Below are 14,319 nucleotides of genomic sequence, written 5' to 3' on the forward strand. Positions count from 1 at the left end.
TGTTCTGTATAATGTCAGCTTCCAATAAGTATATCTTTGGGAAGCACTGTGAAGCTTGAAATGGCAGTCAAATGGAAACTGAATACAAGAAGCATAGGGTCATATTTGCATGTTCTTGTCCAAAGAATTTGCACGTTCTTGTTACCTCTTGCCCATAACTCTTCCTGAGCCAAGCTATTTGGTGGTTTAATTATGTGAGTGGGCAAGATGTATTTGCGTTTCCTTGCTAAAACAAGAGTTTGTACAAGGTGATTTTAAACGCATTTTCATACGCATTCTGAAAACATCCAGAGAAACCATATATTTGCAGTTAGCATTATCAAGGTAAAATCTTAATTATCTTATAAATCAATTTCACCAGTCTAGTGCCCCCCCAAATCTGTGATGCCTGCAACATCCAATAATACTAGCCAACGTTAATGTTAGTTAAAAGTTAGTTAAAATTGATGGCAATTGTAGTCTGTCATCTGTGAGATCCATCTTAGGGAAGACTGCCTTAGATCAACTTTGAACTTATTTGCTCAGAAAATCTTCTATTAGTACCTGAAAAACTATATTTGTAGCCTGAGTCTTCATCCCAGTATTCTTTCTTACCTGCTATTGTTTCAGTGCAACTTAAAGTAGAATATTAGTATATATTTTACTCTTTTCCTACCTCTGTTTTTAAGGATGGTACAGGACAAAGTATATTCTTTTATTCTTCACAGTGTATCAGACCTTTTCTCAAAGTCTGAAATGATCAAAATATCAATTCTGTAATATCTAGTTTCTTTAGCTGACCCAAGAATTTTTAAAAGTTTTATCTATCTGATTTCTTGCAGCAATTCTACAGTTTTATATTGTATATCAACAAATACGCCCACACAGTGAAGATTCAAAAATCTTTATATGTACAAGAGATACATAGTAAAGGCTGTAAAGGCTAATCACATCTACCAGTGAAGGCTAATCACATCTACCAGTACAAAAACAGGAACCATTGCAAAGAACTATGTGTCATGCTATCCTGTAACTGGTAACTTAAGTTTCAGATGCTGTGAACATAAGTTTTAAGAATTTGGGGTTTTCTCCTATTTTTGATGGTTTAGGAGAAGGCTTTTGTAGCTTTTTAACACTCCCCATAATTAGATTTTACGCAGCCCTTCTCCATGTTGAAATATATAAATCCTTCTCTGCAACTGTGCAAATATGCCAAGGAAAAGGCTTTTATAAGGGGTGTAATTTTTATGTTTAACAGCAAATGCTTCAAACTTCATTCATGGTGCCTTATCCTTAAATGGCTCCCAATGGAGTTTTGTGTCTGTGCGCACACACAAAATTGGATATTGTAAGCTTCATGCACACTCTGTCTTCTCTCACTATCTTTGCTCAGCAGTTCCATTTCTATTTACTGCAGAAACACTACTGAGTAATTCCTGTAGTTCCAAGAACCAGAATTTGGGTCTATTGCACTGCTGCTTTTGATTTAGATCTGACCTTTGCTTTTCACAGAAGACCTTTGGGAGTTTTTTTCTTTGCACGCATTTCAAGTAAATTTCTTTAGGATGTTGGCAGTGAAATAATTATTGAGTCCATTTTAAGGGCACATGTGGACTTGGTTTTTTTAAATTCTTATTGGAACTTGCATGTAATATTCTTTCATAATTTTATTGCCCTGATTAAATAATTGAGAATTCTCTTGATGTGGCATTAGGAGGAGTTTCATTTTTAAATCATTTTGATAATTTTCACTTTGAACAGTCAAATACTTCATGTTCACCTAAATTTCAAATACGGTTGACATATGATAAGCATACTGTAGATCAGTGTTTCTCAACCTTGGCAAAGATATGTGGATTTCAACTCTTAGAATGCTGGCCAGCTGGCTGGGAATTGGAATCCACATATCTTCAGATTGCCCAAAATTGAGATAATTTTCCTACATTTTTTAAAAATATAAACAATCCTTTTTAAAAATTGCTCTTTCTTTGCGGGATCTTTCAAGAACTATTGCTTCTCAGTTTTCTTTTTCATTTGCAGGGGACAATAATTACTGTATCAATCAACAGGAGGGATGGCTATACAATTTCCTCACAAAGGTAGAAGTCATTGCTCATTCAGGAGAATGCATAATGCTCCCAGTACAATACAATTACATAGCTCTGAATGGGAAGATCATTCCCCCTTCCTCATCAATATGTACCGTTAATCAGCATCTTAGTTTTAACATGCAGTTCAACAATATTCCCTACAGTTGAGATGAGAATAGCCTGTGAAGATAGCATATGTTGAAAGGCTGGTTTCAGGGGAGGAGAAAAGTATATTACTTTTATTCCCTAGTGGCTATGTTTGATAACGCCTCCTCTTTTAATATTTCACTACTTCACAAGACACTGTATCTGAACCACAGGAAGTGGTGCTGTCTTTTATTAAAATTGTAGCTGCATTGACTGATGCAGAAGTGAGTCTGTGTCCATGATCTAATAAATTAATCAAATGCAAATACTGTTTCTGAAATTTGTTCTTTTTAAGCACATACCACATTGAATATGTCAAATATTTTTTATTTATATTTCATTATATTGGCTCAGTGCTATTTGAGATTTCACAAGAAATTCCACAACCTGTCTTTGGAAACTTTTGAGGAAACAAAGAGCAAACTAAGAATTCTTTGCATCGAGCAATTTCTAATGTAACCTATTCTACAGTACAATTTGTTATATTTTATTTTCATTTATTTTTCTTATTGTATTGTCAAATGCAGGTAGGCCATAGGACTGCTCTTTGAAGAAAAAAATGGTTGTAGGAAAGGAAGTGATAACTTCCTTTATTGTATGGATAGCCCTCAATTAACTACTGCTTGGTTCAGTGACCATTCTAATTTATAATGGTGCTGAATCTCTCTCTCTCACCAATTTAGTTCAGATGCTTTGACTACGGCTGCCATAAATTAGCCAGTTTGCTCGCATATTATACGGAAATCGTAGTTCTAAACATCTAGGGAGCAATATCTCTGCTCTGCTACAACTTCCATTTTTTACTTATAAGTGGAAACATTCAATAATTTTCGCAGCCTTCCAGACGTTTGCACTGCAATTTACAGGATTCACAACCCGCAAAAATTTAGCTCCCGTGGCTTGTACGAGCGTTTTCCTTCCCGCTAGAAGAAAAAAAAACCCGCTAAGCGCGCTCTTTTTAGACTGCTTATCAGCTGCTTCCCTTTTATTTTGCAGCAAGGTTAGATGGGAATTGTAGTTCTGTTTGCTAAGTGGCAGTTTTGCATTCAGTAAAAGGATGCGTACTTCTGCTGTCTTAACTGGGAATCCTTCCTGTCCTATTATTACTTTAATCTGAAAGGAGGGGAGACAAGTTGAGTAGCGGGGAGCGGCGTAGAAGGGGCAGGGCCAATGGAAATTGCGTTCGGCGCGAAGAGTGGCGATTGGTTGGCAGGGAGCGACACCGTTCGGACTTACCAATCGGCAGGACCGAACGCCTAGAGCGCGCGCGGAGAAATTCTACCAGTCAGTCCCGGGGAGAAAAGAGGTGAGTGAGCGACGAGTGAGTCCCGCTGTCCTAACTCGACAAGCTTTTCCAAAGGATTCGGTTATGATGGGTGCTGGGTCTCGGGCTTAGTCGGGAAAAGGGCGGTATATGGAGATTGACGAGGGGAAATTTCTGTGTGCGGGAAAGAATCAGCTTTCCGTCGCAGGATTTGAAACCTGAACATGCTGGCCGCCTCTCCCCGTCCGATGTACGGGCCGGGGGTGGGGGGCGGGAGACGTTAATTAAGTTAGAAAAGATGGAAGTTGGGGTAGAAAGGGGAGGGCATAGGTTGGAAAAGGCCGCGCTGAGGAACACCCGCCATTGAAGCCGATAAACGCATGGCAGGTCTGCGCTTCCGTTCCGTCTAAGTGGCAGTGATTCGGGGAGGGCGATCGTGTGTGTGTGTATGTATGTATATAAAAATAGGAAGCATAGGCTGGTTGCCCTCATACAACCCCCTCCATGAAAAATTAAGCCAGACTTACTTAGCTTAATGTCCTCAGGGCACGTTGTTGCAACATCCGAGGCAAAGGCCATGTTGGCTATAGAAAGGAAGAAGTGGGGTTGTAATCCCGAGAGCACGAATTTTAAAACTCAACAGCCAAGGCTGTCTGGATTTACTGTAAAATACTAAAATAATACAGTTTGAATAAAATATAGGCATAACGTGGGAAAATAAAAAGGTTTTCATCTTCATACAAAAAATGATGCCAATTGAACTATTTGTAGTGTATTAGAGATTTCTAGAGAACATTTTGCTTAGTTTGAATACTTTTTTTCCTCCTCTGTTTCGTTCTAGTACATCCATTATGCCTAGTACGAGGTCTCAGTCCCAGATCCAGAAGACTATAAACTTTCCAAAGCGAAAATCAGTCAGGACACTTCAGAAATCATTAGAGAAAAAGAAGGGTTCCCATCTAGATTCAGCAACATTGTCAGTCTCTTTGGCATCTTCTCCAAAGCAGGTCTTGCCTCTCAGTCCCCGCAAACGCCTAGGTAAGCTGCCTTTCCTTATACCTCCCAAAATATCCTAGCATAATATTGAATATCAGCATGTATAGATCATTTTCTTTAAAATAAAAGTAATAGAAAGGGTTGACAAAGTACAGGTAGTCCTCAATTTACAACAATTCATTTAGAGACTGGCGGTGAAAAAAGTAACTATATATAACCATTTTTCACACTTACGACTGTTGCAACATCCCTACGGTCACGTGATTTATGTTTGGATGCTTGACAGCTGGTTCATATTTATGATGATTACAGTGCCGCAGGGTCATGTGATCCACTTTTGCAATCTTCTGACAAGCAAATTCAATGGGGAAACCAAATTCACTTAATAACGATGTTACTAACTTAATAGTTGCAGTGATTCACTTAACAAATGTGACAAGAAAAGTCATAAAATGGGACAAAGTTAACAAATTTCTCACTTAGCAGCATAATTTCTGAGCTCAATTGTGTTTGTAAATCGAGGACTACCTATAATTGCTTATAAATAGAAAATTTCCAAAATATACGAACCCAAAATACCCATGGTTGACTATTAAAAAAAATACTATGATTTGGTCAAGTTGAATGGTGAGATTAGACAAATTGTGTGCTGAATTAAACTTGCCTATTCAATTCTTTGGCATTCTAATTCTGTTAAAGCACAGGCTATGACACAGTTATTATTGTGGGAAGTATTAGGTCTTGTATTAGGTATATACCAAATAAGAGTGCAAAATATCCTTTCATTAATGTTTACAACTATTAAGATTTGTTAGATTTATGTTCCATTTTTCCTTTTGGAGCTTAAGACTGTATGCATAGCTCCCACCTCCATCTTCCTCTACCATAATAACCCTGCTACATAGGCTAGACGGAGAGGAGGATACTACTCAGTGAATTTTTGTGATTGAGGATTAAGTTGAACCTGCATTTCCCCTGTCCTAGTCCAATATCCTAAAGATTATAACAGAATGGCTTGCTCTGCTAGCTAGCTTTGTCACCCAACTAAAAATTAGAGAACTAATTTATGCAAAATAAATTAATAAATCTTGGACAATACTAAAATTAGTTCTAATAACATTTCTATAAATAGACTTATTTACAGAGTACTGAGTTTCAGTTTTTTAAAAAATTACAAATCCAAGTGTTTTGAACTTCACTATTGCAAGAGATGACCAACTAGTGAATTAATAAAAGTGAATCATTAAAAAGTTCACAACAGGTTTCCTCGGAGCTCCACCCATAGCCTATTTTTAAAAGATAACATTGAGTGCCTCAAAATGAGACTTGGAATAAAAGGACAACTTTTTAAAGAAGTCTCTGTCTGAATTTCCCCTACATTTTTATATTTATTTTCTACACTTTCTCTTTGTTTACTCTAGGTGATGACAATCTTTGCAATGTTGCCCCCTTGTTACTTTGTACCCCAACTAAGCAGAGTAAAAAAGAAAACAGCCTTCCAGCAACCTCCCCCAGGGCCCGGACTTTATTCTTCAGTGAACATTCAGGCTCCAGGACTCCCACCAAGTGCAGCAATTTGATTCAATCTCCTATACAGAGGAGTCAAGAAACACCCACCACTATGAAGTATTACTCTCTTAAAAAAGAGCGAGTAAAAATGCAACTGTTTAAGCCAGAAGGTATGTAACAATGGTTGGATCTATTGTTTCAATCTGTCTTTTCCAGGGAACTTCAGTATCAAAACAAAAACCCCTGCAGCTGTATATTATTTTATTTCTTTATTTAGTCATTCCATTTATATAGCTGCCGATCTCAAGAAAGTGACTTGAGGTAGCTAACAACAATTTTGAAAAACAGCAAAAACCAACAAAAATAGACAATCACCCGATATGGCAAAAGCAAAAATAAACAAGCATCAATACAAATTCAATGTAAAAATTTTACAAAAAAATAAATATAATATTTATATTAGCCATATTATTATTTCTTTTATTGTATAGAATGGATAGGCTAAGAATGACTTGGTAACAAGTAAATGAAATTCTAAGGTGATTTTATTTAGGAACCAACACAATACCATAAAGATTTAGATTTCTGTTAAAAATAGCACCACAAACTATAGTTGAATCAATTCATTTGAACTTTCAGATTTTTAGTTAAAATATGATTGCTAGAAGACTTGAAATAAAGTCTACCATCCTTAGTCATCAATAATGTGTTCTTAAGGGACATTCCATTAATGTTCTGCCAAAGCATTGGGTACTTCCAAAATGATATTTCTAAAGTTTGTTTGAATTGTTAAATATTCTTTTCCTTGGCTGGCTGAAAAATGATTTTCTTTGACATGTCTATCATCTTGCTTTTCCTCCCCCAATATTTTTCTGACTTCTGTGTGGCCCTGAGCATTCTCTAGAAAAAGAAAAAAGGAGGATGAAAGTCCTCTACTTTCCAGCTATCTCAAACAAAAATAAAAAGAAACTACTGTGAAAATAATAAAAAGCATACTTTTCCATGTTAAAATAGGTAGACTACTTTGAAAAGTTGAAAACAGCAGGGGGAATAGAGTATAAAAAGATTTTTTCTTGGGTAGCTTGAAGGAAACTGGGAAGCCAGCGAATTAAAACTAATAGAAAATGAATGAGGAGCAACTGTCCAAGGGGAAAAGGGTTATGCATATGATGGATGAATTCGAAGTGGTTATATATGTGCACAGAGTTGTGAGTGTGAAAGAGAAGAAATGGGTTATTTGAAGGGGAGAAGCTGTTTTGAGGGGATTGAGTTTTAGAGCTTTACATTAGTATTGATACTGGGGTTATGTATGGAAGAAAACAATTTACTATTAATCTTCCTATTTATAAAAAGTACTCCTAGAAAAAAAAATGAAAATACTATTTGGAAAAATTGGTTTACCTCTCCATGGAAAGGGTGTTTTGATAAGGTACAGAAGATTTAATATATAAACCTACCTTCTCAGTTATTTTCAAACACATTTTCTAAAAAATACATTCTGATGTTGTAATAATAACTTGTGTGATTCCCACCCTCCTACCCAATGTCATCATGGTAGCCATTTTATTTCGGTGTTGCAAATGTTTCCCAAAATCATAATGTAACATAACAAATCCTAAATTCCCTGCACCAAAAGTTAGAATGAATTTGCTGGGCATGCACCAATTTCTCCTCTTCATTGATCATATTTATTTATAGAATCCTATGTCACTGATCTTCAGACGGCGTTAGAAAGTCAAGATAATATATTGACAGTATCAAACAGATAAAATGCAATATTTGGCTTGCTTAATCTGATAAGAATCTATGTAATTGAGCAATCTATTTCATTGTTAATAAGAACTCAGTTAAAAGTATATACAGCTAATTTAATAGCAAAACTTTACCTATTATAATTTAGTTTTCTAGAAATCAATGCTGTCATCTATTGTGTCAAGACATGTTTTTGTTTTATGATGACTGTTTGTTTTAATGCAGGTACCTGTTATCAACAGGCAAAAAGTCTTCTTCACACAGCTGTTCCAGACCAATTGCTTGCAAGGGAAAAAGAAACAGGTATTCTGCAACAATTTCTCCTGGAACACATCTGCAGAAAGAAGCCTGGAAGCCTTTATATATCTGGAGCCCCTGGCACTGGGAAAACTGCTTGCCTCAACAGAGCCTTGCTGGATTTGAAGGTAACCGCTGGATTTGACCATGGGTATAAAATGTTCCTGAAATCTTTCTTTGAAACAGTGTGCAAACAATTATTGCCTACTCTTTTGCATATAATGTTATTGTGGTAGTAGTTTGATGTTGATCTATTTCTCATTTTACAAAATTATAGTGTATAGCAGTGGGGGAGGGATTCAGAATCATATTACTTATTATAATATGTAAACTGAGGTCTATTTCCCCTCTAGCCAACCAAAGGATTTGCAGAACTTGGCCTACTTCTCATCCAGCTCCAGGGCCCAACAGTAACGCGCTTACCTTTTGTTTTTTTGTAGAGGAGCCCAGCTCTTGCGATGCAAAACTCATCTTTCTTGCAGAGGTCACGAGCCTTATGGCAGCCATATGCTATTCTGGCAAATAGGGCTACTAAACCAAGTCCCTTGGTAGCTGAAAATAGGCTTTGGCTTGCAGGTTACCACTCTCAGTGCACTGGTTGCTTCTGCTGACAGGCTTTTGGCTCCCTTACCTGGCTGAGTGGCTGGCTTGGGAGAGAACCAAGTCCTAGGGAAACATGATGGGATTGGGGGGTGGGGGAGTTTGCTGCAGCATTCCTGCAGTTGGTTGTAAGAGTGAACAATGTCAGGGGCACTTCAGCATTCATAACTCTTTTTGTGGTCTCATAATTTTGAATGATCGCTAAGAGACCAGCCATAAATCAAAGTCTACCTGTATTCTGTGGATTCTGAGTCCTAACTGACACAAAACATGATTGAATGCAACGTTTGAATTTGCATAAATATGCCACTTTAACTTTGTTCTTAAGTCAGTTTTAACTCTGTTGTATGCATGCATTTATACCTCTTTATGTTTTTATTCTAAACTGCCAAGTGTCACTTAGATGTGATACTTAATCGGTATGAGAGATAGGTAGGTAAGCAGGCTCAGCAGCTCAGACTAACAGGTGTGGTTTCACTACAAATAGTCCTTGACTTAACACCATTCTTTGTGATCGTTTGAAGTTACAATGGCACTGAGAAAAGTAACATGACTGCTTTTTATGACCATTCGTAGCATTCCCTTAATCACATGATCAAAATTCAGACATTTGGCAATTGGCATCTATGGTAGTTGCAGTATCCTGGCATCATGTGATCGCCTTTTTGATCTTCTGACAAGCAAAGTCGAAGATAAAACCATATTCACTTAACAAACATGTTATTAACTTAATTTCAGTTATTTATTTAGCTAGCAAGAAAAATCGTAAAATGGGGTAAAATTTATTTAACAACTGTTTTGCTTAGCATTGTTTGCTCAGTTGTGGTTATAAGTTGAAGACTAATATAGAGTTGCAACATGCATTCCATTCAAATGGGAGGATTGATGGTGAAAATTAATATCTCTTCCTCCATGGGTATGATCTTAGAATGCACATCTTATTCTTTGCTATTGTGACAATAAAACGAAAATGATCTTAACATCAGTTCTTGCCTTGATCTTGGTTTTTTGTTAATAATAGGGAAACAAATCATTTATTCTTTGCCTCCCCATCTAATGTCTAGGAACTATAAAAAAAGGCTCCCTGGACTTTGCCAGCCATGCAAAGAGCAAAACTCATGTGCAATTTGTTGGCTTTGGTACTGTAGTTGTATGGGATCATGGGGCTGGAAGAGATCTTGGAGATCTTCCAGTCCGACCTCCTCCCAAGACAGGGCAAATGGTTGTCCATCTTTTCTTCAAAACATCCAGCAATGGAGCCCCCACAACTTTGGGAGGCAAGCTGTTCCATTGATTAATATTCTAAAATAATTATATTCTAGAAATTCTATTATATTTAATTACATAATGTAGAATACTATACAATTATTTGTATATTTACACGCATATAAAACATGAATTATTAAAATGGTATTATATTCAATTATATAGAACATCTTAATATTTTAAATTCATTTTCTGTTTGAGCCTCTCAGATAAATTTTATTGATTTGATCATGAGCAGCAGGAATAAAATATATGTGTTGCCTATTTCATGTAATATAGGCATTTTTATGGCTTGTCACATCTTCCTTTCTCAAAGGAGGGCTTTGAACAGGAGGCTTTTCCTAAAATATCTAGGATGTTGTAGTTTAAATAAAAAGAACAATTTTGTTTTTCTGTTCTCAGCTTAGTAGAATAAAAATTCATATATGAGAATATTTGTCTATTCTGCACATTGGATTGTTACCACATTAGTAAGGAAAGTGTTGGTTTTGTTTTATAGCAGTTTATCTTCTTGATTCTTCTCGGAGCTCCTACTGTTCAAAGCTGCCTTCCAGGTTGCTTTTGGACTCTCTTATAGAGTCTAAGTAGTGATCAAACTTTCACATCTTCCTTATAGACAGAACTCACTGGGATTCAGATCACAGTCTTAAATTGCATGGCCTTAAAGAGCTCCCAAGCTGTCTTCCCAGCAATTGCCGAACAGTTGGGCCTGGCTGGAGCTGCCAAAGCGGCCAAAGGTGATGTCATCAGAAAGCTGGAGAAATGGTTGACATCAGAAAGTGCATCGATGGCGTGAGTAGATTTCTTATGGGAAAAGTTTGTTTCTTTAATTTAGTCATCCGTTGGAAATAATCATGAATTTATGCTGTGCATGAAAAAAACAGCATATTTGGTTGTTTTGGAACTCTAATTTACAGTATATGAGAGCATCACAGAATCCCTGTCTGCTTCACAAAAAAAACTAACTTGCTAAACTCCAGTGAGTGAGTGGCATTTTCTACCTGAGATGGAATTGTCTGGCTGATAATAATTTGAATGAAATGTTCTGGAGTTAGAGCAATCTTTGCAGGAGAATTACATATCTTTCCTATGGTGTTCTCCCTATAACTCCTTCCTTTAAATATATGGTCAAGGTTTAATAAACTGAATAAATTGGTCCATTGAAATTGGATTTTGTTCTCAGATTAAGCCATTTGACAGTATTATTAGTGATAACAATTCTATCCAGAGAGAGCATTGTAGAAATATACATTAGGATCTCTGATAATGGGTATTATTATTATTATTATTATTATTATTATTACTACTACTACTACTACTACTAATAATAATAATAATAATACGTAGGCTGATAGATAGTTGGGAGAGTTGTCCAATCCACAGAATCTATGTATTTTGATCAGATGATTTGAAAGTGTGCTATGAATTTATTTAGAACTATATCTAAGCCTCAAAATCATTCTGGAGCTTGCCCTTGATTAGTGTTAAATGAGCAGATGTAGCACCTGATAAATTGGAACTGTTATTTTTGCTTATATTTTAAATATATAATGCTGTTCTAGTTAATTTTGAAAAACATACTGACCCAGATTTTTTAGGACCAGCTTTTAAAATAGTTTTGGAGAGAATCTAATGCCAAGTTGGGAGAAATAATTGTTTTCCATACAGTTGAAAATACAATCTTCAATTTATGAGTTTGAGAGAATGGCTTCTCTGGAAATTCATTATTAAAATGCTGGGGATGGCATAAAATAAAGGGATCAATTAAAATATGCCATGAGCTAAGAAACAAGCAAAAATTAAACAATTGAATTTAGATTATACAATTAAATAGCTAGGATTATATAGCATGGAAAATCTAACAAGTGCCTTTATCATAATTCTGAAAGGGGTTATAGGAAATAAAATATTTCCTTTCTTAGGAGAGACTTCCACAGTATGGGTCATATTACTGAAGACGTCTTTTCTCACATAACCTATAACCATACATTTTTAGATGGGGGATAGAAATAAGTTGCCGTTTTTAATCAGATTGTTGGTTTGTCTCAGCACTTCATGACAGAGAAGTTTTTGCCCTGCCTTTAAAAAAATATGATGCACCCGAATGTTTCTAAATGTAGTCACTATTCTTTAAAACATTTTTCCTTTACCCAGAGATGTCAAGGAGTGACATGACAGCTTTTTGTTGCATCTTTTTTCCCCAATGAATAATGAAAATAACTGGCAGGTGTTTGTTGGGAGGAGGCAGACCTTCAAGTATCTTTTCCTTTTGGTAGGCCAAAACTTGCACCTTACATTTTACTTATTAAAAACTGGAAATCAGTAATTTAGTAGGTTATTAAAGCTGTTGGAGCAAATTTGTTGCTCCACTTTTTATGCTATAAAAACATCCTCCTGAAAGTAATTTAACTGCAATATATTGTATGCCAGCTACAGTTTTGAATACTTATGAAGGTCACAGTGTTAAGTGATGTAAATAAGAGGTAATTAAAACACAAATCACAGTGAAAGCCCAGATGGTGCAACAATTGAAAATGGGGCTGGGCAGAGGCATTCCTGACCATTGCTAATAGTCTGACCTTTCAGGATCATTGCCAGCTGCAAGAGCACCACTATCTAATTATTTTCCAAGTGCTTCAAGCTTATTGGAAAATCAAAGAGTGGAGTTCTGTTCCCAGAGGCGGCTATTTGGGTTCAGCCATGGTAACTATCCATCTTCCCACCCACGTATCAGTCGGAGAACTGCCAGCACGAATAGCTAGAAAATTCTCCCATTTACAAATTCTTCCAAAGCCATTGATCTCCAAACAGACCAAATTAATGGTCCACCAGTGCCGAGATTTTATGTCTCAATAAATGTAAGCACTATTAATAATGTTCATGTAAAATCATTTCCACCACAGATTGTTAAGTAGGCTGAAACTAAATATTGAATCAGGTCTTGACTCTGAAAACCCACTGAGTTGTATATGAACTAATTCAGACAATTTTTGTTTGAAAACAATAAATTCTTGAATTATTTCAGGTGGTATTACCTTGGTTTGAATTTTCCCCCAAAAAGGAAATTACAAGTGATAACTTTTGAGGTCTCCTGTAACTATTCAGGCAAAAAGCTAGTGAATCAGAGGGTTCCCAATATTTAACCTGTTGGCCAGACAGCATTTCAATACTGTAAAGAATGGATTTATAATAATCTACTGCAACTACACCTTTCTTCCCATTGAATATTGTATTTTGTTATCCTTGAAAGCCTAGTGAATGTAGTTAGCTAATTCCTCTGCCCTTACATTACCATGTTTTATTTAGATGGCAGCTGTTTCTTTATCCAAAATAAAATCTTAAAGAGTACAATATATTTTTTGATTGATATTAAGCAGCAGTATTTTATGATCTAGTGCAGAGGTGTCAAACTCAACTTCATCAGTGTTGTGTTTGACATTGGAGGGACAGGCGGGACATGCCTGAGGGTGTGGTCATGGTGGGCGTAGCACGGGGCTTGTGGGGGGGGCACCTGTGGTGGCCAAGTGCTAAGGCACGACTTCCCTGAGACCTTCCTTCACTCTCATTATACAGGTAATCCTTGAGTTACGAATGTAATAGAGTCTGCCAATTACATTCGTAACCTGAGGATTCGTTTGATTGAATCACATTAAATGAACGCGAATATTCCTCGCTTTCCTCAATGCATTTGTTAATCAAATGTGGTAATTAAATGCACCTGAGATATCTCAGAGTGGGGAAGAGCATGCAGGGCTAGTGCTGCAGCAGGCCATCCAAACCCTCCCCCAATCCACTGAGATACCTCATGCTCCCTTTAGGTCCCCACAATTGCTTCCCCTCCCCTTCCCCTGGCCTGCCAGATCTCCACAGACTGGGCCTGCTTTGCTAGAGTCCGGGATTCCACTTACTCCTCTCCACCCCATGGATTACTTACTTTTTGAAGAAGCTATAAGAATGTGAAATCTAAACATTTTCACCAGCTTCTGAGTAAAAGACTTCAGCTTGGGGGCCATGTCTACTGGTAGTAGAAAAGGCCTGGACTTTATTGCCTCTGGTAGTAGAAAAGGCCTGGACTGGGCCACAGCAGTCTCCTGCTGCAGGGATTGAGGCGGCGGCAGCAGCAGCCAATCATCAAGGAGCTTGCTTCCTTTGTCTCATAGGACCTGAACTGCAAGCCCCTCGTTAATTGGCTGCTATTCCCCAATCCCTGAAGCTGCTCCTTCGAACTAGCCAGCAGCAAGCAGGAGGCTGCTCATCGCCGGCCAGACTGGACCCAAACTAAGCCTGCAGGCCCTCATGGCAGAGAAGCCAGTCTTTTATTCAGATGGAGAAAGATGTTTTCCTTACATCTCATGTTCTTATAGTTTTCCCCATCTAAATAAAAGATGTTGACTTCTCTGCCATGTGGGTCAGCCGTTT

General features: G+C 37.1%; 2 protein-coding genes across 8 annotated transcripts in view; both read left to right on the forward strand.

Annotated features, from left to right (window-relative positions):
- Window positions 1-2,482, forward strand: part of WIPF2 (WAS/WASL interacting protein family member 2) — a 28,417-nt gene extending 25,935 nt beyond the window's left edge. For all 5 annotated transcript variants that reach the window (XM_026717600.2, XM_087916884.1, XM_026717603.2 and 2 more), the window contains one exon: window positions 1-2,482. This exon is cut by the window's left edge and continues 2,409 nt beyond it. The gene's annotated coding sequence lies outside the window, so the exon portion shown is untranslated.
- Window positions 2,483-3,242: 760 nt separating this feature from the next.
- Window positions 3,243-14,319, forward strand: part of CDC6 (cell division cycle 6) — a 29,744-nt gene continuing 18,667 nt past the window's right edge. The window contains exons 1-5 of one of the 3 annotated variants that reach the window (XM_087916882.1): window positions 3,243-3,522; window positions 4,322-4,518; window positions 5,898-6,155; window positions 7,963-8,162; window positions 10,517-10,692. In XM_087916882.1, the coding sequence (XP_087773008.1) occupies window positions 4,332-4,518; window positions 5,898-6,155; window positions 7,963-8,162; window positions 10,517-10,692 (821 nt within the window). In that variant the 5' untranslated portion in view covers window positions 3,243-3,522; window positions 4,322-4,331. Of the gene's footprint in view, window positions 3,523-4,212; window positions 4,519-5,897; window positions 6,156-7,962; window positions 8,163-10,516; window positions 10,693-14,319 lie in introns of those variants that run through there. The other 2 variants (XM_087916883.1, XM_026717599.2) reach the window with 2 other exon arrangements.

Source organism: Pseudonaja textilis, chromosome Z (genome assembly GCF_049901715.1).
Source record: "Pseudonaja textilis isolate UNSWEBS1 chromosome Z, rPseTex1.2, whole genome shotgun sequence".
NCBI classification, from domain to species: Eukaryota; Metazoa; Chordata; class Lepidosauria; order Squamata; family Elapidae; genus Pseudonaja; species Pseudonaja textilis.